A 24,369-nucleotide genomic window follows, 5' to 3' on the forward strand; every position below is an offset into this window, starting at 1 on the left:
GAAATGGACTCAACTTAAAAAATTAAAAAAAGAAAAAAGAAAAAAGAATGACTTTAAAAATTATAATTTTTAAAATAATAATTATATATATTAATGTTTTTTAATATTGTTGTGCATGAAGGCCCAAGATCAAGCCCAAGACCAAAACCAAGCCCAAGCCCAAGCCCAAGCCCAAGACCAAGCCCAAGCCTAAGCCATTAATTGAATAGCAGATTGAAACGCCCAACAGAAAATACGAGGGCGGTGCCATTCTTCTTCCCTTCGGTTCCCTTCCATTGATTCCATTTCTCTGATTCGCTCAATCCCACAACGAATTAGTGAAAGAAAAATGGTAGTCGAAGAGACGATCAAGGCTCCATCGGCGGAAGATCTCTCCAATTCCATTGGAAATCAAAACCCTAGGGGACGAGGCGCTGAGGAAGATGAGGAACTTGAGGAAGGAGAGATCGTCGGCGCCGACGACCTCGACGCGTCCAATTTATCGGCGGCGATAGTGCACCAGCCTCACCCTCTGGAGCACTCTTGGACCTTCTGGTTCGATAACCCTTCTGCCAAATCTAAACAGGCCACATGGGGTGCGTCTATCCGACCGATTTATACCTTCTCTACTGTTGAGGAGTTTTGGAGGTAGAGTTTCTTTTTAAGTGTTTTATCTCTTGCTTTCGATTCTTATGTTTTTGGTGTTTCTTGGTTCGTTTTTTTTTTTTTTTTTTTTTTTTTTTTTTTTTTTTTTTTTTTTTTTTTTTTTTTTTTTTTNTTTTAGGAGACTTCAGGTGAAAACCGTTCGATATAGCTTTAAGAAATTGAAATTTCTTCCATGTTTTGTAGTGGTTTAGTTACCTTGGTCCTGTTCTATTTAATTCGAAGAACACTGAGACAAATAAGGGATTGTGATTGCGAGGGCTGCAGAGAAGGGGCTTATTGATGGAGAAAATGTGAAAGAAAAATATTCTTTTCGCGTGTAATGAAGGAATCGAGTTTATGGGCTAATGTTCTTGATATGTGCTTGCAATTAAAGGTCTAAAATCTATGCTGCGATGTTTCTGATTTCTGCGTTGTCCTGTTCTTGTGTGTATTTCCAAACCCTCTTAGGGTTTTATTTTGGAGTTCTGTTGAACACTCCACTTTTTACGTTCATATACATAGTCTTTGTGAATTTTCTCACATTTAGTCTGAAATACTTCGACTATATCCTGGTGGGTAGACCTAAGAATCAGACAGGAGTAAGATATACTTGCAATTTTACCAGCTATGGTGTTAGAAAATTGCTTTGAATTTATATAAACAGCCGCTTCTGCCAATTCATCTGGACTTTATTATCCCTTGGCGATTTATTTCAGCAACTTAAATTTGGACGAGTTTGGATGTTCATTTGATGTAACAATTTTCAAATTGTTTTCCCTTCTTGTTTTGCAGCTATGGCTACTTGTTTAGCTTACCATCTTTGCCTCCTTCCTTCTTGTTCGTTCTGTTTTGTGGTGTTCACTGATTACCAGAGTTTTTGACATCGTAAATTATACTTTTTGAATAAAGTACCATGGGTTAAATTAGGACCCATGTTATGAGTGATCACTCACTTGGATTCGATGTCCTACTATTGTCTCATGAGAATAGTCGAAGATGTATATAAGCTGACCCGTAAACTTACTGATTTCCAAAAGAAGGAGAATCTTTTTAACATAATAGAAAGTTGGTGAAGCATTTGCGTACGCGGTTTGCTTCTGAAACGTTTCTGTGTAGATGCTTATTCCGTTTGCTTTTCTATTGTTGACAATCCTTATTTTGTTTGTGAATGTAATGTTTAGTTTCCGGGTCCGTTCGTTACTTATAATTATAAATGGTTGCTTCACGAAGACATTGACAAAAGTTTCTACTTGCAAGTACTACATCTTTTGTATTTAATTGGTTGTTAACTTATGTCTCTATTGTCTTTTTGTTTTCACTTTCCCTCAGATTGGTTGATTTATTTTGTTCATGTTTGTTTCCCTCATTTTTTTAGTGTTTACAACAATATTCATCATCCAAGTAAATTGGCATTGAGGGCAGATTTGTACTGCTTTAAACATCACATTGAGCCTAAATGGGAGGATCCTGTTTGTGCGAACGGAGGGAAATGGACTGTGAACTTTTCAAGGGGCAAATCCGATAATGGCTGGCTGTACACGGTACTATGAACTGCACGTACAATTTGACACGAGCACAATATTTGAGACACTAGTCTTTTATCTCTAACAATCAGTTACTTCCATCCAGCTGCTTGCTATGATCGGAGAACAGTTTGATTGCGGCGACGAAATTTGTGGAGCAGTTGTTAATGTCAGATCTGGGCAGGATAAAATATCGATTTGGACAAAGAATGCTTCTAATGAAGCTGCGCAGGTAATAGCCACTAGACCAATAGTTTATATATACGGCCCACTAGATTTTCATCAATACAATACTCTGTTCTTGCACACGCAATGAACTTCATTTATGAACAATAATTTTACTCATGTTCAATGATGGAAATTGTTTACTGTTCGGATTCTGTTCGTTCATCAGTTAATGTCTCTGCATCCCGTTTTCCTTTTTCTGGTTAGGCGAGCATTGGAAAGCAGTGGAAGGAGTTCCTTGATTACAATGACAGCATTGGCTTTATATTCCATGTATGTATGCTGCCACATAGGTTTCATTTGCATTTCTTATGGTTAGAACTCGAATCTTTTGTTTCGTGTTTCTGATATCATGTTGTTTCTTGTTCAGGACGATGCGAAGAAACTCGACAGACATGCGAAGAGCCGGTATACAGTATGATCGGGTACGGCAGGAGGATACTCGTCCGTCCTAAACGTGCAAAGCATGCTCTGCATCAGCATGTTAATGTTAGTTTGAGTTGTGGCTTCTTCTTTCTTTAGTTTCAACCCCTCCCCCTCAAGCAAACACACCACACACCACACACCACCTAGTGTTGAACAATGTTTTGTGCGATTTGATTTGGAATTTTGTGTGGAAATCGCCATTGCTGCACATAACAAGCACCTGAATCTCAGATTCTTGTTCTGTACTTGACAGTTCTAGCATGAGATATGGAACAGGATGATGCTCCTCTACAATCAAATGATGTGTTTTAGCTTGGTCCGAATCGATATTCATTTCTTTTTATTAAAATTTGAACTCAGGTGATAAATTATATGAAATAACATGACATTGAAGTCGATCTTTAAACTAAAATCTCTTTTATCTGATGTTGAGTCAGTAATATGATCTTTTTGTGGATAAGATTGAATCTTTTTGAAGGATTGTCATTTATTTGTTAATTGTTAATATCTTTGAACTCCGTCAAGAACAAAAATGTTCGGAGAGTATTTTTGTTTGAAATATTTGAAAGCATAAATGATATTTATGGTAGTTGGTAGAAATGAAACCTAATATTTTCTGTTCAAAATTTACTTTTAAAAGATCGTATTTTGAAATTTTGGAAAGTTATTATTAAATTTAGACGTATTTCATCCATCTCCAATGATAAAGACATTTATTAGGGGTGTAACATTCAACCCTTCTTCCAATCTTCAATGATAGGGACATTTATTAGGGGTGTATATTCAATTATAGGAGGTAAATTCAGGGTTGAATTAGCAGTTTGGGTTGCCGTGGGTATGTGAATTTAGGTTGGATTAGCCGTTTGGGTTGCCGTTGGTAGGTGAATTTAGGTTGGATTAGCCATTTGGGTTGCATTGGGTAGGTGAGTTTAGGGTTGGATTAACAGTTTGGGTTGCATTGGGTAGGTGAGTTTAGGGAGGAAGTCAACCTGGATCAACACAACCCGAACCCGAGTTATAGGAGGTGAATTTAGGGTTGGATTAGTAGCTTGGCTTGCATTAGGTAGGTGAGTTTAGGGTTGGATTAGCCGTTTGGGTTGCATTGGATTCAATTTTTTTGAAACTCGGTTCAATTTTGGATTCATGGGACAAAATATTCAGATTGATTCAAACAAAATTTTAATACATTTAGAAACTTACAGTATTGATGTATTTGATTTTTTTTTTTTTTTGAGATAATTTAGACATTATCTATTGTTTAAACAAAACTATAATTTAGTTATTACAATTTATTTATTTATAATTATTTAGGCTTTTTATTTTTTCCCCCAAATTTTGGAACGGACGAAAACATGGTGTGGAAAAAACGAGTGAGCGGTTTAGACTCGGAGGTATGAAAATTTCCCGCCATTTGCCTCTCTCCCTCCTTGAGATAACCTCATCAATCTCATCTCCACCATTAGAGCTAAGCACCCAAAAGAGCAATGGGGATTCAGGGGCTGTTGCCGCTACTCAAGTCGATAATGGTGCCGATCCACATCAAGGATTTGGAGGGTTCTTCTGTCGCGATCGATACCTATTCTTGGCTCCACAAAGGCGCTTTCTCCTGCAGCAAAGAGCTCTGCAATTCCCTTCCCACCTCCAAGTATCTCCATTCTCTATACTCTCTTCTGGATTTAAAAATCGCATATTGCTTTCGACTTCTGTTCATGTATTAGTTACTTTACTTGCATCTATACCCAATATCTCGATTACCCAGTTCGTGAAATTTCCCTTCGGCCCATGATAGTTTGATATTAATAGGTTTGTAATCTGCTGTTTACTTTGAATTTAGTCATCAAATGGCACTTGTGATGCTCTGAGTTAAATATTGAAAGGCAATGTTTGAATGATTAAAACTCGATTTCCAAGAATCAAATGAACGATATGGCAGAAAACACAATCCTGCGCCATGGCTTGGCTTTAAAACGTGATACTTGACGCAGAGCATCCAAGAGCTTGCTGTGTGCAATTTTGTTTTTCGATTTCTGCAGTTTCTTTGATCCAATGGCAGGGGATATGAAAATAGGCTTTTGTTTTTGGGTGAAATACGTAAATTGAAAAACAATTGAAAAGAAAGAGACGAAGAAAGTAGTTTTCTTATCAGCATTGTCGAAACTCATAACTATATGCCATTTGGTTTTATAGGCACATTGATTACTGTATGCATAGAATAAATCTACTACGGCACTATGGAGTAAAACCCGTTCTTGTCTTTGATGGAGGCCTTCTTCCAATGAAGAATGAACAAGAAATCAAGCGTGCAAGGTATGCCAAGCATCAACTCACCTGCTGTTTCACTTTCATTTAAGTTCTTAAATGTTTTCTTTGGATATCAATTTTGTTGGGTGTTTCCCTATATTGATATCTCCGAAGTTGAGCTTCTTTAAACAATTAAACATCAATATATGAAGAGGATATTAAATGGTTACAATTCTTCTTATGTTTAGTTTCCCCATATGTTTATAATACATCGTTTCCATGCTTTAAAGGCATTCTTCATCTGAAGAGACTCACTTTTCACCACAGGGCGAGAAAAGAAAATCTTGCACGAGCAATGGAACATGAGACGAATGGAAATTCTGCTGCTGCCTATGAGTGTTACCAGAAGGCCGTTGATATAACACCTATGATAGCCTATGAACTGATTCAAGTAATAGTTTTTTCATTACTGTTACGTTAAATTGTTAAATTTTTTGAGTGCTCAAGAATGTTACGCTGGATTTGACCATGAATTTATTCTAAAGGTGTTGAAGCGAGAGAATATATCGTATGTTGTGGCACCTTATGAGGCAGATGCTCAGATGACCTTCTTGGCCATCAGCAATCAGGTTGATGCTGTTCTTACTGAGGACTCTGATCTAATACCCTTTGGCTGTCCAAGGGTAAGCTATACAGAAAGTCATTCTTGAATTCTTTTCATTTCCCAATCCATTTTGTGTTTAGGATTGTTGGGAGGGAGTCCCACGTTAGCTAACTTAGGGAATGATCATGGGTTTATAAATAAGGAATATATTTTCATTGGTATGAGGCCTTTTGAGGAAGCCCAAAGCAAAGCCATAAGAGCTTATGCTCAAAGTGAACAATATCATACCATTGTGGAGAGTTGTGGTTCATAACATGGTATCAGAGCCCTGCTCTTAACTTAGCCATGTCAATAAAATCCTCAAATGTCGAACAAGAAGTTGTGAGCCTCGAACGTGTAGTAAAAAGTGGCTCAAGTGCTGAACAAAAGGCGTACTTTGTTCAAGGACTCCAGAGAAAGAGTCAAGCCTCGATTAAGGGGAGACTGTTCGAGGGCACTATAGGCCTCAGGGGAGGCTCTATAGTGTACTTTGTTCGAGGGGAGGATTGTTGAGAATTGTTGGGAAGGAGTCCCACATTGGCTAATTTAGGGAATCATCATGAGTTTATAAGTAAGGAATACATCTCCATTGGTATGAGGCCTTTTGGGAAACCAAAAGCAAAGCCATGAGAGTTTATGCTCAAAGTGGACAATATCATACCATTGTGGAGGGTCGTGGTTCATAACATTTTGATAGTGTAATCTGGCTTCAACTTCATACGTCACGGAGAATTCTTAAATGATTTTTTTTTTGTTGCTCTGCTCCTGTACAATCAGATTATCTTTAAAATGGACAAATTTGGACAAGGAGTCGAGTTTCGATACGACATGTTATCAAAGAACAAGGACTTGAACTTTGCTGGATTTACAAAACAGATGATTCTTGAGATGTGCATTTTGAGTGGTTGTGATTATTTGCAGTCATTGCCAGGAATGGGACTCAAAAGGGCTCATGCACTTATCAAGAAATTTATGAGTTATGACAAGGTGAGTTTGTGTTTCAAATGAATGTTTTTATCTTTTTTAGAATAAGATATGTTTTGTGTAGAAAATAGTGACTTTGTGACTTTGTTTAGGTGATTAGACACTTGAAATACAGCACAGTTTCAGTTCCTCCTCTTTATGAAGAATCATTCAAGAAAGCCATAATGACTTTTCAGCATCAGAGGGTTTACGACCCTATCACTGAAGATATTGTACATCTCTCTCCAATATCCCACAATATAGGAGATGACTTTGACTTCTTGGGCCCATATCCTTTTCTTTGGAGTTCATTCCAGTTTGTTGTATATTTTTAGTACTATACTCTTCTTTAAATGACCAGGAGCAGTAACTTAACATATAATACGTCGATACCGCAACATATAGCGAAAGGTATAGCCGAGGGTGATATCGATCCGTGTACGAACTTACCATTCCAGGTACATCATCTATTTTTCTTAACACTTGAACATTGCGTGCAATAATTCCTAAACAAGTCTGTAATTTTAATATTGTTCAACTAATAAGGGCGATGGATTTGATGAAATTAGATAGTTAATCAGCAATAGGATGCCCAATTTTAGGCATTTTTTTTGTAATTGTCCAAGCTCACTGCTAGCAAATATTGTCCTCTTTGGGCTTTTCCTTCTGGACTTCCCTTCAAGGTTTTTAAAACGCGTCTACTAGGGAGAGGTTTCCATACCTTTATAAAGAATGCTTCATTCTCCTCCCCAACTGATGTGGGTTCTCAAAATCCATCCCCCTTCGGGGCCAGCGTCCTCGCTGGCACTCGTTCCTCTCTCCAATTGATGTGGGATCTCACAATCCACCCCCCTTTGGGGCTCAGTGTCCTCATTGGCACACCGCTCAGTGTCTGGTTCTAATACCATTTGTAATAGCCAAACCCACTGCTAGCAGATATTGTCCTCTTTGGGCTTTCCCTCAAGGTTTTTAAAATGCGTCTGTTAGGGAGAGGTTTCCACACCCTTATAAAGAATGTTTTGTTCTCATTCCCAACTGATGTGGGATCTCACAATCCACCCCTTTCAAGGACCAACGTCCTCGTTGGCACTCGTTCCTCTCTCCAATCGATGTGGGATCTCACAATCCGCTCCCCTTCGGGGCCCAACGTCCTCACTAGCGCATTGTTCGGTGTCTGACTCTGATACCATTTGTAACGGTTGAAGCTTATCGCTTGCAGATATTGTCCTCTTTGAACTTTCCCTTTTGGGCTTCCCTTCAAGGTTTTTAAAACACGTTTGCTAGGGAGAGGTTTCCACACCCTTATAAAGAATGTTTTGTTCTCATTCCCAACTGATGTGGGATCTCACAATCCACCCCTTTCAAGGACCAACGTCCTCGTTGGCACTCGTTCCTCTCTCCAATCGATGTGGGATCTCACAATCCGCTCCCCTTCGGGGCCCAACGTCCTCACTAGCGCATTGTTCGGTGTCTGACTCTGATACCATTTGTAACGGTTGAAGCTTATCGCTTGCAGATATTGTCCTCTTTGAACTTTCCCTTTTGGGCTTCCCTTCAAGGTTTTTAAAACACGTTTGCTAGGGAGAGGTTTCCACACCCTTATAAAGAATGCTTCATTCTCCTCCCCAACTTATCCTCCCCAACTTATGTGAGATCTCACATTTTTAGTCATATGACATGCGGGTGCCACATAAATCTAAAGCAAATGGTAATCATCTGCATAAATGAATTCACTTGCCCAATGAACTTAATGTGCTCTATGATATAAATCATTGAACAACGGTAATAAAATAGGAATGAAAATAATGTTAGTGCTTTAAGTGAGAGTTACACTTATATCTTCTGAATCCTATATTGTGTAACTTGAAAGTCCCATCTTCCTCTTATCCCCATGAGATTGTCAGAGTTGGGGGACACTGACAAATAAGATTCAGTACTTAAGTTTATTATGTTGTAATACTTATTTCTTTGCTTTCTTTACATGAACAGGAGCAGAATATCAATCTCGGAGTCGTTCATGAAAAACCTTACAAACTAAAAGAATTTAACGCTGAGAGTGTGAAGAAAAAGTTGGATTTACCTGTGCAAAAGAATGTCCTGACGAAATACTTTTGTATCCTCGGAATTTTGATATCCATTATTCTTATTCTTTGTTGCATTTGCTTAACTCTAGCTTCAAATATTATGCTTCATCATGCCATAGGCAGAGATAACAAATAATAATCATATATGATATGATCCTTGCAGGATAGAATTGGGTGGATGATCTGTTCCTATTTTATTGTATCTTTTTCATGAATTATGGGGATTTTTTGTTTTGAACACTCTATTTTAGCTGATGTACGGGTTCATATGTGTAACGGCCCAGGCCCACCGCTAGCAAATATTGTACTCTTTGGGCTTCCCTTCAAGGTTTTTAAAACGCGTCTGCTAGGGAAAGGTTTCCATACCCTTATAAAGGGTGTTTCGTTCTCCTCCCCAATAAATGTGGGACATCATAATATGTTTGCATTTTTAAAATTTTCTGGAAGAAACGGTATCATTGACCAAATGAATGCCATAAAGTTTTAGTTTTAAAGTTTTGAAAGAAAGTTATATGACTGAGTGAGATTGTCAAGTGCTTCTTAACATCAAAAGGTTTTGCCTCTCTTGATGCCAAGAGAAAGTTCAGGGCCCCAAAACAATCAGCTAATCACTCAACCTTCAGGGATGGCTCCTCAATTAGTGCTGAGGAGCCGCCGCCAGCTTTTACTCATCCTGTAAGAAACTGACTTTGATTCTTTCAAATATCAGATGAACCATGCTTGTCTGTTGAAACTATCTTGATATTTTTCTTCTTGTTCTTCATTTTTTTTTTTTTTGAATTTATCAGATAAGAAATGATAATGCAGATGGGTTTCCTGGTAAGTGTATGTATATCTCTCAGTTCTGAAGAACACTTTTGACTTGATTATACACTAATTTCTGTTCATGAATGGAAGAAACAGAGCATATTTTACAGCAGCAACACACTCAACCAATTCATAAGCCTTGTATAACGCTTCATAAGGGACCTGATAGTGAGAATCTTCCTGAAACAACGGGAGAAAAAGTGAGAAAAGAGAACAAAAGGGTCATTGTAAGGAGTTCTTACTTTAAGCATAAGCCTGAATGCAATGAAGAACAGATAGTCACTCCCGTGGTTGCTTCTTTTACTAGTAATTCTTGTGACAGTTCAATCACGAAAAGAAAAGCCTCCCCGAATGAAAACATTCAAATGGTATGTACTTTCATGCAACTCTTCTATTAAAAATTGGCCTACTTTCTAATTTTGATATCATTTTATTCAGGACAATGTGAAAACTAAGCATTTGTGTAAGGATACATTGCAACTTGATCATGGTAAGTTTCTAATAAAAGCTTCTTGGACTAGTAACGGCCTAAACCCACCACTAGCAGATACTATCCTCTTTGGACTTTCTCTTTCGGGCTTCCCCTCAAAGCTTTAAAACGCGTCTGCTAGGGAAAGGTTTTCACACCCTTATAAAGGGTGTTTCGTTCTCCTCCCCAACCAACGTGGGATATCACATTTAGTTCTTTGTTCTTTGTTGTTTTGTTGTTTTGTTGTTTTGCGGAAGTTTAAGTGACTTTGCTCATGAACCAGATGAAACTGTATTGGAGACAGAATCTGAAGGGAAGTTTGGATCCAACATTTCTCACTTGAGTCATTACTCTGACATAGCAGAAAAATCAATGGAACGATTTGTTTCGGTAATATCGTCATTTCGATTCTCTTCGGGGTCTCGAGCTAGTGGTCTCCGAGCTCCTTTGAGAGATGTTCCGAACAGCAATATGAATAGGTAAAACATCTATATCCTATCATGAACTTTTTATCTGTCACCAGCTTCATAATCTTGAACTTGTTTCCCAATTCCACTGAAGGTCTGCTACTGCAATGGACTTGAGTCAATTTGCATATGTACCAAATAAGAACAAAGCTCCCTCGAAATTCCGAACAGGACGACGTTGATCGGTATTTAAGCAGATCGTTTCGATTGCCCGAGAAGACATGGGAGTTTTGTTGTAGATATCCACTCTATTTTTATTTGAACTGTGAGTATAAACATTATCATTTGTTCTTGCTACTCATTCCAAGACTGATATGTTTGATCTGATTTTTAGAGGCAACAAGTTCATAATTTGGTTCATCTTCGACAGCTCGAGGCATTTCAGCTACGTTCAAACGTGCTGCTCTTCCCGGCTTCAAGCCTCATCTGTGAGTCTAAATGCTTCCTAATCAATCACATTCTTCAAATATGAGTCATAGGAATATATGCTTCACATCCTTTCTTTTCTGGATTTAGATGGTTCCATTGATCACATGTACATAACTGAGGTGATACAAGGAAAGTGTAGAATTGTTCTGTATGTTTGTTTGATAATGCTGCTAAAAACAGAAAACCAAATAGTTTGAAACCTTGTTACATTCACATATGTTATATTACAAAATCAATGGAACGATCGTTTTGACGTCGTACTGGTCGAGTGGGTTAGAATTATGTGAGAATAGGGCGGGTTGAAAGCTCGGGCTTCTTAATTGTAGATATATACTTTAGATAGCCGAGCTATACTAGGTTTTTTATATCCATAAATTTGCCAGTGTTATATTAAACTTAATGTTCCTCGCTTGAAACTTTATAACCTACGTTTATTTTAACAATGAATGAGTGATATTAAGTGAGATATGCTGTTCGACTTGAAGTGATATTATGTTTCTGAATAGACAGTGATCGACCTGTTTTGTTAAACATAATTGCAAGCTCGTAAACTTATATAAATTTTCTAACTTTTAAATATTGGTTATAATAAATATAAATATAAATTTAAAAAGTTAATTTATTATGTTTTCTTTTATTAGGAGAGTAATAAAAAAAAATTGTAATTTTCTATTCTTCTTTTTTTTTTTTCAAATTATTTAAAAAAATATATTTATTCACCCTATTAATAACTAAAATATTTTGAAACTATGAAATAAAATTAAAAGTTTCACCATATATCAGATATTTTAAGCTAAAAATAAAAATTTATATTTAACACCAAATTCAATTTTATTATTTGAAAATTTATTAGACACATTTGAAAATTTTAAAATATATTTGATATTTTTAAAGCTAAAAAATTTAATAAATACGGAATTAAAGCAATGTTATAACATAATAAGAGAATAGGATTCAAAGTAAAAAAAAAAAAAAAAAAAAAAAAAAAAAAAAAAAAAAAAAAACNTAATCACTAAATTATAAACGCAAATTTGTCAACCACAAAAAAGGAAAAAAAGTTTTAGTTGAAACTTTAATATTAATATGTATATATTCAATTTAATAAAGCGGTGAATATATTTTATTAGTTAAGCTATATTTAAATTGACTTATTTAATATAATATTTTTTTAATAAAAAAAAACAAAAAATAAAATAATTAAATACATTTTCATTTTATGAAACTTAGAGAACAATAAAAGAAATTGATAGAAGTAATGCTTCATTTTTTTTTATTTTTTATTTTTTTTACTGTTTTTCTAATTTGAAAATTCAAATTCAAAATTGATTATTTGATGAAATCGATTGTTTCACCAAAAATAAATCCTCAAAATTATAACAAAAAAATTGAATGGAAGCAGAGAGCGGAGAAGCCCTTTCGTGTTCATCACGATTTGATTTTCTGGTTTCAATTTTCTTTTTCCACACAAAGCCAAACTTGCGTATCGAGAAAGATATCGGAAAATCGATCGCCGTAGTTCCGATTCCGATCACGTTTCTAAGAATCCGGTCATCCGAAGTATTGAATTCCGTACTCGGCTCAAGTCTCGTCCCTTCAATGTTCTTCCATTACCAGTACAAACAGAGAACGCCATTTTTCTAGCCACTCGCCTCTCCGCCACCACGTGCGGCGGAACCATTTCCTCTTCATCCATCTCATCGTCTTCCTCCGCCATCCTCCGGCCGATTATATCCGGAATTCCTACCGGAAGTGAGCTCGCCATTTCCTTGTTCGATTGCCATCCGCCCTCGCGCACCGTCCGGTTATGATACTTACAACTTCGCGGCGCCGCAGCCATTCCGCGGCGGCAGTTGAAGTTTAAGTGATCCTCACCGCCGAATCCGCCGCCGTCTTCGCGGTGGAGGTAACGGCAGCGGTCGCGATCGGAGAAAATTACTTCGGATTCCTGAAATTCTTCGGCCATAATTTGGGATTTATGTGAAGAGAAATGGAACAGTATAAACAGAAGAAGCCGCAAATGGAGGAACTCCGTATTTATAGAGGGAATCGGAAGCGACTCAGCTCGGCTCCGAGTCGTACTTAATACACTTTTAATTTATTTTCTTTTTTTTTTTAATAAAAGGGATAAATGACGTCATTTTATTATTGTTATTATTTTCATAAATTGATTTTTCTTTTTAGTTCAAAAGGTTTAAATGACTCTGAAATTAGACTATTTAGAAATTAATTCCATTCTTTAAAGGCCAATTTAAAATTAAATTTAAATTTTGGAAATACACTTAAATCTTAAGGTCAAAATTGTCCATTTTAAAAAATGGTGTATTTATCTTTTTATTTATTTATAATAATTATTATTAATGCTCGTAGCTTGAATATCATTCTATTTTAACCATTTAAAATTGTAATATGAATAAATTTTAAAATTAGTTTATATTATTTATTGAAAATAAATCATTAGGAGAAGAGTGTAAAAACAATTTAAAAATTTATAAAAAGAATGTAAATATGGACTTATTTTTTTTACAAAAATTATAATATTTAATAAAAATAATAATATTTGGACGAAAATGGTATTTTAAGTGTTTATTATTATGGTTTCTTTATAATATATATATAAATATATATATATATATATATATTTTTTGGTATAATTTTCATTAGCTTTGTGAAGCGTTTCCATTACTTGTGGGTCACGGAACTGCAAGCTTGTAGAGGATGACCCTATGATCGACCTCGATGTTGAGGTTGACTTCTCAAGAAGCATGTGTCTCGTACGCCCTAGACTCGTGACATCCTAGTTCAAGTACCATATTGAGAGAGAGTAATTCTATTCTTCTCCTTTCAAACAGAATTTATCGTTATTGTCATGTGAAGATCAAATGTATTATTCTATCCAAATTTTGAAAACAACAATTGATGCTATCTATATAAAGCAAAAGTTTGCTTGTGAAACTTACACATTATGTTCGAGAAGAAAACATTGAAAAAAAGAACGGAAACCTAAACAACAAGTATGCAAACAAAAGAATAAGTTTTCAAAACCAAGTCAAAGTCACCCAACACTTGTGGGTGGAGGCCGACCAAACAATTTTAGGTACAAGACAGTTCGAACCCAGGCAAATTAATGAAGTTATGAATCCAGTTTGTGGACGGGATAAGAGTGACTTTTGTGATCAATTTAATAAATTTACCATCCAAGAACCTGACCACATAAGGAGTTAGAAATACAAGTTCACGAGACGAAGTTCACTCTTCATGTGTGATGAGTAGATGAGTTGTTCTTTTAAGTGTTAATTTTGCAATAAGGTTTCACCACCTATTACATTTATACACATATATACACACATATACATATATATACATATATATATATATATATATATATATATATATATATATATATATATATATATATATATGTATATATATATATAGTGTGTGTGTGTGTGAGAGAGAGAACTTGTAGTTGAAGGTTCTGAAATCTGTAAAAAACCAAAGGAAAGGAAACAAAGATGTCAACAACTTATTAACTGGCTGCTATTCACTAAAATACACTGTGAATGACCATTCAACTCACACTTGACTCCAAACATTCCGACAACTCCTTCACAAGTTTGACAACATCATTCGACGAAACAAGAAGATATCTTGCGTTCGATCGCTTTCGCCCCACGGCACACGAGAAGTAATTGTCACCCTTGAGATCAAGAACAGATGAACCCTCATGCAGTGACAATCGATCCTGCACTACAGGCCTCCAAAACACTGCACTCCCATGGCTGTTTGCTCTTCTTTCTATAATGGAAAGGGAACGTTGTTTCTTCAGGCGTGCCGACTTCGGCGGTGGGGCTCCATTGTTTGGCATCTTCGGCGGTGGTAAAGGATTCGGGACTGTTTGTGGCACTTCAGAAGGAAGGTCGGGCTCGAAAAATGTATACACATCTTCATCCTGAAACATAGACACAACACACAAGGATTTATAGACATTTTCATCGTTTACTTGAGTCATGAATCATCAGATATTTGAATTGAATGACCTTGGCTAGGAAGTGCCCAACACAGAGAACATAGTCAATAGGCTTGTTGATGCCTTTGTCACGAACTATTTCTCCCAATATTCGATCAATGGCGGAACCCTGTTCAATAATCATATCATTCCATATCATCTGTCGTTCATTTTTGCAATTCATATTTCAAGATCAATGTCACACACCTTTGTAACACCGACTGCTCGAACCTCGACTGATCGACTGCCTTGGACAACATCAACTGATGCATTTGAGATTGGACCAGTCCATAGATGCTGCAACAAGTCCCTGGCTTGAAGTCTTCCAAACTCAACATCTAGTTCAGTACAAGTCAATTACTAAAATGATTTTAGAGGAAGAAACTCATTAGATTGTCCGTGGTAAATGCTAGATACCTGCATATTTGTAATTCCACACCAGCGAAGTTTCACGAAGCTCAAAATGGGATCTAGGAGTTCTTTCGGTAAAATACTCGAAAACATGCTACCATTCATTAACAGATATAAGAAACCAGAAGGAAGTAAGAAAAGTAACTATATATAATATAGTATTATTCTTCAGACCTTAACACTCTCAACCCAGTCCATATGTAAATTCTCGGGCATAGTCGTCATCCATTCTCCCTTCGTAGGACGTAAGAACATACCGTTTTCTGCTGCCAGCCACATGTTGTACTGACCAAAATTCTGTAATAAAACATAGTCAAGGCAAAAACAAGGATACAGAAGGGGTAGAAGGCATTATTAATGCAGAAGAACAAGTGTACCTCGTCTAGAACACTTCGGTCGCTCCCACTAAGGACAACCACTGTCGTATTCCGGTCATCACAAAGCTTCTTCAAGGGCTCTCTCACATCTGGATGTACTTTAAGGTCCATGTCTCTAATTTGGCCACATCTTCTTCCGAGGGCATCAACTGCTTCAGTTAAGGTAGCATTGAAACCCTGTGAAATAAGCAATTATGCAGCAAACAGTTATTGCATATCGGCCACTAATATAGTTTTGGTTTTACAGGCAATATACCAGGATAACCAATCGATTATGTGATCGCGAATAACTGTTCGCTGCCTCATTAATTGGAAGTAAAGGTGGTATCTGTCTGGTCCTGATCTGAGCTTCAACTACGGTGTCGTTAAGTTCGCTACAGCCAAGAGAACTTCATAATTTATCTAAAACTACAGACAAAAAACTTGAAAGTCAAACATTGCAAGAAAGTGTCATAAACCATATCCAGAAAACGTGACAAACAGGCAGTTTCCTCCTAACAAAATTATTTCTAGGGATAAATTGCAGAAGAAATAAAGGCTGTTGTTCCGGCATAATGCTGAGATATGACAAATCTGCTAGTATTTGAAATGGACAGATAGTCAACTGATTCATCTTCATATGATGTTACATGCTCGTGTTCTGTTTCACACTTCCCCATACAGAAGATCCTAATCATGTTGCGTACGTTGCAAACAGGACACAGGAATCGTTATAGAAACACGGTAACATGATCTCTTCAAATGAACATGCAAAATGACAGATTGCATTATGCAAATTCCTCATTTGGCAAGTAGAAATGCTAGTGCAACTCGACCTACTGAGACAAGAATGAGTAGAAGCAAGAACCGTGCATGAATTTCAAACAATACTTGTTCAATTTTCTTGGGGCATAGAAGTGAAAACATGTTATTATGGACAGAAGTTCAACCAGCAAGAAGCTTATGGCTTTTAGTAGGAAATTCATTTATTAGGTAGCAAAATCTGTATTTGCTTTCATGGGCTGTGGCATCTTGAGGGTAAGAAATAGACGGGCCAGTTCCATGTGCAAAAATCCTCAATGGAAGTCATGAAGTTAATTAAAGGTTTTGAAAATCAAACCAAGAAAATTCATGAAACAAGATTAAGAATTAAGCTAAATGCAAATTAAGGACAGTCACCCGTGCGTATCAATACCTTACAAATGTTGCAGCCCATTCTTGGGATGTGTGAGTTGTAACGTGCATGAAGTTATGAAGGTGTCGCCTTTCTCTTTCATCAGCTTCCATATTCAAAGCATAACCAATTGAAGCAGCAACTTCAGTGATATTCCATGGATTAACTAAAACAGCACCAGCACCTAATGACTGTGCTGCACCAGCAAACTAGAAAAAATATGATCATATTACACCATGGGAAATGTTACCATAAGCTGCTCAGATCTAGTTTATATCCTAAAGCCAAAACATTTGGTAGAACACGACCAAGGGTCGTAATGTGATTAACTGATATTTGGAAAGAAATGTTATTTCCATGGTTTATATTTTCAATCAACAGTGAACAATTTAATTTATTGCTCACAGTTCCTTCTAAAATCATTGTTGACGAATTCTTTTCAATTAAAAAACGGAAGAATTTGCCCCACTAGTGATAACCTCAGTCATAACAGTAAGAAAAAAGTTTGACAAAGGCTTAGAAAGCCCTTAAAATTCTGAAGGGGAAAGAGATTCAAGAACTAACACTGAACTACCAGTTCAGTTTGTTGCAAAAATAGAACTAAAACTTGGATTACCTCACTCAGAATAAGAACACCTTTCTTGGAAGCTTGACAGGCAACAAACTCATAGCTCACAAGATTCATTCCATCTCTTAAAGATGTAACTAGTGCCACATCTGCATAAGAGAAAACAACAGGACAAGGTGAAATCAAAGATGTATAGATAAAACCTAACACAGTTTACATAAAACCAGTGCTAACATCTAACTTTATTGGCATTTATAATTCTTGCCACAACATCAATTTCTGAGGGATCACGTACTGCATGACACAAAAATGCTAGATAAAACAGCAAAATCGCTGGTCAGTTGCATGTTTATTAGGCCCCTAGGTTGGTACATGAAATAGTTACTACTGAGGTTAACCATATGGAATTGGTTGGTAATTATGACTTGGTTGGTAATTATGACTTGGAGACAGGGGAAGAGTAGGCTGAGATAGATAAGAGATACTTTTTTTATTGAGCTTCAGGTTCCTCAATTACCAAGGATTATCCAACTGGCCATATTTTCTTTCTATGCAATTTAGAATTTCTTTCTTGGTGCCGGGTGGTTCCTATCAATGTTACACGTAGTATTGGGTAAATAGGAACATATTAGATAGAGAAACATGAAAATTATGCCATAAAGATAAGTACCAGTGACAGCATATAAAGCACATAATGCAGGGAAGTCAAGTGAACGATCCTGTAAATAAGAAAAAAAAACTTCATTAAGTCTTTGTTTGATCCATCAATGAACTAGTAACCAAATTGCTTCGCAAGAAGCCTAAATTCTAATCATTAAGTTTTAAGGATAGATGTGATGAAGATTTTATGTTGATGCAAATGATATTTGATGCAAAAATATCTTATGTTGCACCTGATTTATGTTATCATCATATCACATGAACTGCCATTAGTTAAGGTTGTCCACCATGAACATGAATTTCTGATAAAAAAAGGAAAACGACCATCTTCCCTGTCACCATCGCTGATACCATAAATTATGAGTACTTGTATGATGCAACTACCTTGAACATTTCAACTTACAGCCATGGAATTAATACATAGTCATTATAAAGATGTACGCATGAAAGTAGAAATCAATTGAGAAAACCAACCAGATGATGTATTGGAACTGCAGTAAGAGTGCCAAACCTCCCATTAATACGCCCAACAATCTCATGAACTTGACTTGTTAGCTTTTGATCTGTTAAGCAGCGTAAGACAAGATCTTTAAATGTTCCATTCCACATTCTCAAGAACGCATAAAAACAATGTATTTGGGAAACTAAAACGATGAGATATTATTTCAAGTACAACAAGTCTGAAGTATGTGGATTTGAGCTTCCAACCTGTGGAGATAAATTTCTTCTTTGAAATATCAATTCAAATACTAACATTTAATACTGACTAAATTCAAAATAGCCTGACAACTCATGACATGAAGTACATAATGTGTGTGTGTGTATCATGTTAAAGAAATAATGAGCATACACTCAGGAACGTCTGTCCTTGTTGGCACAGCAATTTGCAGCAAAACTACTTTATCGCGCCACTTTGGATTTTCTTCAAGAAATTTTTCAAAAGCCAGAATCTTTTGGGGTATTCCCTTAATCATATCAAGACGATCAACACCCAACATTACCTGGTGATGTCAGTTGCATCAGAAGAACTGAGAGAACGCAGAGTTACTCAAGTAATCTTACCAAATAGGACAAAGAAATTGAAGCTTAGAAGATGGACTAAAATAAAAGATTTAGTTATTATGTAGTTTTATGCAAAATGACAAACACTCAGCATCACCACTTTCTGGTAGAAGTATTGGAAAAACTTGAACATGGAGTCAAACTTTGCACAGTGACAAACAGTTAGCACCACCACTTTCAGAGACAGTAATAGCATGCCTTACATAATGTCATAGGCAACGCAAACATGGACAAATCAGAACCAACCACCATTTTGATGAGTTTATGTGTTATGTGAGTTCATGCTTGAGTGTGTTGGATGAAATTATTCAGTTGCACTGCAATAAGTGACGTTTGCCGCTCTTTTCAAGCAGAAAATAACTGAAACCATTAAAATGCTTTTGGGACCAATAGTCATAAGAGTTCAGCCACAAACAATGCAGTGATCACTTCCAATAATCTTTCTTGCAAATGTGTGAGAGTGAGATCTAGTACTGTACGATGCAGGAAGCAAAAGTAAGAAGTTGGAAACTACCAACCAGTGATACTAATTACATGGTATCTCAACAAGGATTTAAACAGAACAGTTGCCAACATTCATGCTATATTTCAGGTGTTAAGAAGCTAATAAACAAGCTTAATTGAGAACACTTACAAACACTGCAAAAAGACTGAAGTTCTGCATACCTTCAACAATGAAAATGATAGGCAAAAGGGAATATTTGAGAGTGGAAGGAAAGGAAACAATTACCTTTCGTCCAGCAAATCTTTCTTGAAGTTCTTTAATGTGATCCTGGACTTGAGGAAGTTTAAGAGCTCGAATGAATCGATCAGAATCTATTCCAATAGGAAACTGTAGTTTGAAGACCCAAAAGATGAAAAGACAAGATATTATATTGCCAATGACTGTAGTGAATTCTCAAAGAAGAAAAATATTGAGACAATAGAAACTTCCGTTACAAGAATACAATTTTCTGCACAACGCATGGATTGAAGGAAAAAACAAGATAATCAATTGGTCTTACAGCAGCTATGCGAGTCAGTTTTCCTTGATCCTCTACTCCTTCAGGTGTACCCTCCAACCCAAGAATACGGGTGCAGGCACTAACAAAATGCCTGGCATAATCATATGTGTGGAAACTGGAGGAGAAATGACATGTCATTTAGGCCCAGATTTTGAAATAAACGAAACTCACAATAGAAAAGCAAGTTGTGACTAAGCTGACCTTTAGATGGAAGAGAATGATAATAAGTTGGAAATCCACATAGTATGGGTAATTCGTGCTAAATCATTACAAGATAATAGAGTAACCTAAACTATTACACGTATAGGAAAGCAAAATGCTTCCTAGCAGACCTTTAAAAAAAGGCACAATATGAAGATGGTAGCAAATGGGAGAACTAGAAGCTGGAAATCCACACAATAAGGAGAGCTCATAAATCAATCATGTCGAGATATTAGTATAATATATTACTAGCAAAACATATACATATATAAACCCATAGAATAATGCATGTTGAAGGGAAAAAATTTACTGCCCAATATATGAACAGACAACGAATTTGTTCCATCCATGCTCAGAAGATCAAAACAAAAATCAGATAAACAAGCTCCATCACTTTTTTCCACTTTCACAACATTTAGAGAAAATGAAAATTTCCTAGAGTTTTTATTTGTAAAAGTAAGAAAAGAGGTCCCAATCTTACTTCAGGAAATATGATAAGGAAACATTAAAATGATAGCATGAACATCAAAAGATAGCACAACACAAATAAACGGCTTACCCAACTAAATCAGCAGCAAGAACCGCTCTCAAAAGCTCTGACCGAGATGGTAGAGTTCTATGTATTTCTGACGATGGAAATGGGGTGTGAAGGAACCAACCAACTTTCATCTTACGATTATGCTCTTTGAGACATTTTGGGAGAAACATCAAGTGATAATCATGACACCAAACAACATCTCCCTCTTCATAATGTTTGTTTACAACATCAGCAAACATTTTGTTAGCCTTCTTATATGCATCAAACTGTGACTGAAAACTCCGTGTTGTTGCAAGGCGGTCTTCTTGTGGAAGACCAAGATAATGAAATAGAGGCCACAATATGTTGTTACAGTAGCCATTGTAATACTGATGAACGATCTCTTCATCAAGAAAGACCGGTATGCATTTCTACAATCCGAAACTTAATAAGCATAGCCATTACTTATCAATGTAGCATTAATGATCAAGTTTGAGAGATGCGAGAGTCACCGTAGAATATACCTTTTCAGCTAATGCTTTCTCTAGGGCTCTCTGTCCGACTTCGTCAGGTACGTTCACACCAGCCCAACCAATCCATCTTGCCTCAAACTCCTTTAGTCCTTGAAAAGGAAAAAAAAAAAAAACTTTACCTTCAGTTAAGATATCAAGTTCTTAACATAATGAAGTAAAATTAGACAAATGAATAAAGAAAAATAGATCTCTGGAATCACTACTTTTTAACATTAATATGAAACTTAAGCCAAAACACTTGCTAATACAGGACATAACATACCTAAAAGTGCACTGACTAAACCACCAACGCTAATTTCAAGATGCCATGTCTCCTTCCCTTTCCTGACAGCAGACACAGGCAATCTGTTTGCTACAACTAGAAGGCGCTGTTTAGAAGTCCTCCCTTCTAGCCTTTGAAACCCATCAATGATGTCTTTTACCACTGACACCCCTTCTAAGATATCTTCCTCGTTAAATGACCCACAACTATCACCAGAAAAAGAGAACAGATCATAACTGTTGAATTCTCCCAGACTGTGAGCTTCTTCATTGAGAGAAGACCGGTTTGATCTCCTGAGCTCTCTCTCCCTAAGAAGCCTTTCCAATCTGGTTCTAGGAGTAGGAGGACTGTTGTTATGGTTGTTTGACAGCATTGATCAATCAATACACAAGTTCTGTAAACATAATGAAAGAACAGGTAACTTCGGTTTTTTAATTTCAACACTAATGATCTAACCAGCACTGAAAGAAACAACTATCGTGGCAATTTTCGCATGATTCTCAACTTTTTTTTTCCAACAATCAAGAATCCTTACACCCCATGCAAGAACATCAAATGCATATGCATACAACATGACAGTAGAAAATTGATAGAAAACCATAGTAATAGCCGAGCTGCATATACTGTTCTACTTCAAATTCCAAAACTCCAAGTCATAGGAGATTCGATTCATATAGAACACAATCCCATATGATAAGCCAAACAGAACAAAAGAAATGCAGCAAGAATCTTCAGAAACAACCTCATGAATCAAGACAGTCATAAAAAATTGATTCCAATCAGTAATTAGAACATGCAAAGAACAAAATTCAAAAATGCAGTCTCGAAAATCAAAAAAAAAAAAACCCATCTCTCCAAACCCCAAGAAACAAACAAACAAACAAACAAAAAAAAAAACAGAGTAGGCGCGGCAGAAGCAGAGTGATCAACAGAAAACAAAAACAAAGAAATGCAAGAAAGGGGAGAGGAGTTGTAACCGAGTTTAGAAATGCAGATCGTGTAGTGAAGCAAAAGAGCGAGGAGGAGAGAATCGGGGAAATGGAGATTGAGATTGAAGATGAGGGAGGGAAGGGATGATCAAATGATGAAAGAAGGGATTATGAGGGAATTAGAAATGGAGCGTTTCGCCATTGTAATGCGAAATTGAATGGAAGAAAAAGGCGAAAGGGGATATGAAGAATTGGAGGGACTCGACAGTCGCCAAGAGGGTGTTCTTACAAACCTTTCGCCCATGCACGCCACACCTATTTATACCATTCACCATTGTTTCCCACTCCCTCTCTTACCCAATGCTTATGCGCCACCATATAACATTATTATTATTATTATTATTATTATTATTATTATTATTATTATTTTATATTACTTTCAAAATCTTTTAATTAAAAAAAATATATATATATATATATTGAATTTTTAAAATTATCGTGTTTAAAAATATTTTAAAATAAATTTAAAGTTGCCAGTGTAGTTACTGTTTAAAAAATAACATTAAAAAATTTAGATATAATATATGAGATGTCGATTTTATTCATATATTGATGGTGAAAAAGTATTTACAGGAGTAACAGAAGTTAATATTACTCTTTTTAATTATAGTATTAACCTCTTTTTATTATTTTTTTTTAATAAGAGTATTTTTTACAAAGTTGAGGGTTTTTTTTTTTAATTTTTTTTATTAACTTAGCTTTTTTATTTTAAAGTTTTGTATTTAAAGAATAAAATATTTATTTGTTCGGGAAGTTCAAAATTTAAAAGCGAGCTATTTTTGCCTCGATTACATTTGTTTTAAATAGTCCCCGTACCCGTTAATCATTAGTTGACTAACAAAAATTTAACAACCGGTTACATTTGCTTAATTTACAAAAAATAAAATCAAAAATCAAAATATTTAAATTATAAATTAGGTTATCGAACGGTAACAAGTCTAAGCTTTATATTTATTATTTAGGGTTATTTATTTTGGTTAACAAATTTTTTTTATTTTGCATAAATTAGAAATATGTGTGTGATCACATTTATAGATTATGTTTTTGAAAAAAGAAAAAAATAATTAAATTATACTTTACTAATAAATTATAAATTATCTTAGTTGGGTTAATACCTTTTATTTAGATTAGCTAATTATATTTTGGTAAAAATTAATTGTTCAATAATAGTTTGCTTTAAAATTCATTATTTTATTTACTTTTAGGAAGAAAAAAACTCACAAATATATTAGGAAATAAATTTATATGACTAATTTTTACGTCAAAAATCTCATTAATAATATTTAATTTATAGATATAATATATGAAGAACACAAGTGGAAATATGAAAATGATTTAAAATTAAGAACATAATCTTTGTAAAATTTAAATACAAATAAATAACAAAATTAAAATTATGCAGTTCATTATCAATTCAATAAATTAAATAATTTAAATTTTTCTTGAAAAATATATTTTTTCGTATTAAAAAAATCTTGGTGTGTATATTTTTTTACCTAAAATTTTGTGATTAATGAATAAAACAAAATATTATTATTATTATTATTATTATTATTCAAATATGTGTGTGGATAATGTCATTATTAAATTAAACCAAAGACAATAAGAATTTAATATTCCATTTTTGTTTGGTTTCTTTTTTTAGATTCATGTGATGAATAGGATAAGGAGATGGAAGGGAATGGAAATGGGAAATAAGTACGTACCGAGGGAGATGGAAGGGAA

The 24,369-nt window shown here is 35.5% G+C and overlaps 4 protein-coding genes across 7 annotated transcripts; 2 read left to right on the plus strand and 2 right to left on the minus strand.

The window, feature by feature from the left end:
• The first annotated feature begins 233 nt into the window (after nucleotides 1-233).
• LOC111801670 (eukaryotic translation initiation factor 4E-1-like) lies at nucleotides 234-3,125 on the plus strand. The gene is made up of 5 exons (XM_023685756.1): nucleotides 234-627; nucleotides 2,000-2,165; nucleotides 2,254-2,379; nucleotides 2,580-2,645; nucleotides 2,743-3,125. The coding sequence occupies exons 1-5, from the start codon at nucleotides 329-331 to the stop codon at nucleotides 2,791-2,793; spliced, it is 708 nt and encodes a 235-aa protein (XP_023541524.1). The 5' UTR covers nucleotides 234-328; the 3' UTR covers nucleotides 2,794-3,125.
• A 1,024-nt stretch (nucleotides 3,126-4,149) lies between these two features.
• Nucleotides 4,150-11,154, plus strand: LOC111801668 (exonuclease 1). 4 transcript variants are annotated; one of them, XM_023685750.1, is made up of 15 exons: nucleotides 4,150-4,443; nucleotides 4,986-5,105; nucleotides 5,367-5,490; nucleotides 5,585-5,722; nucleotides 6,460-6,669; nucleotides 6,759-6,934; nucleotides 7,031-7,103; nucleotides 8,635-8,758; nucleotides 9,283-9,404; nucleotides 9,518-9,548; nucleotides 9,627-9,904; nucleotides 9,975-10,026; nucleotides 10,289-10,484; nucleotides 10,567-10,737; nucleotides 10,807-11,154. In XM_023685750.1, the coding sequence occupies exons 1-14, from the start codon at nucleotides 4,283-4,285 to the stop codon at nucleotides 10,652-10,654; spliced, it is 1,893 nt and encodes a 630-aa protein (XP_023541518.1). In that variant the 5' UTR covers nucleotides 4,150-4,282; the 3' UTR covers nucleotides 10,655-10,737; nucleotides 10,807-11,154. The 4 variants fall into 4 exon arrangements, with proteins under 4 accessions (XP_023541518.1, XP_023541519.1, XP_023541520.1 ...); XM_023685751.1 differs by having other exon boundaries at nucleotides 10,843-11,154; XM_023685752.1 differs by having other exon boundaries at nucleotides 9,633-9,904.
• A 1,056-nt stretch (nucleotides 11,155-12,210) lies between these two features.
• On the minus strand, nucleotides 12,211-12,879 carry LOC111801423. Its single transcript, XM_023685420.1, has one exon. The coding sequence runs from the start codon at nucleotides 12,862-12,864 to the stop codon at nucleotides 12,430-12,432; it is 435 nt and encodes a 144-aa protein (XP_023541188.1). The 5' UTR covers nucleotides 12,865-12,879; the 3' UTR covers nucleotides 12,211-12,429.
• Nucleotides 12,880-14,364: 1,485 nt separating this feature from the next.
• Nucleotides 14,365-22,858, minus strand: LOC111801424 (alpha,alpha-trehalose-phosphate synthase [UDP-forming] 1-like). The gene is made up of 18 exons (XM_023685421.1): nucleotides 22,633-22,858; nucleotides 21,656-22,049; nucleotides 21,385-21,482; nucleotides 20,903-21,291; nucleotides 20,143-20,257; nucleotides 19,869-19,970; nucleotides 18,927-19,077; nucleotides 18,551-18,639; nucleotides 18,087-18,135; nucleotides 17,465-17,565; nucleotides 16,870-17,057; nucleotides 15,952-16,069; nucleotides 15,696-15,872; nucleotides 15,493-15,615; nucleotides 15,325-15,412; nucleotides 15,115-15,245; nucleotides 14,939-15,037; nucleotides 14,365-14,850 (listed from the first exon to the last, which is right to left on the minus strand). The coding sequence occupies exons 2-18, from the start codon at nucleotides 22,026-22,028 to the stop codon at nucleotides 14,470-14,472; spliced, it is 2,772 nt and encodes a 923-aa protein (XP_023541189.1). The 5' UTR covers nucleotides 22,029-22,049; nucleotides 22,633-22,858; the 3' UTR covers nucleotides 14,365-14,469.
• Between the last annotated feature and the right edge of the window lie 1,511 nt (nucleotides 22,859-24,369).

The sequence above is a fragment of the Cucurbita pepo genome, chromosome LG09 (genome assembly GCF_002806865.2).
Source record: "Cucurbita pepo subsp. pepo cultivar mu-cu-16 chromosome LG09, ASM280686v2, whole genome shotgun sequence".
NCBI lineage: Eukaryota > Viridiplantae > Streptophyta > Magnoliopsida > Cucurbitales > Cucurbitaceae > Cucurbita > Cucurbita pepo.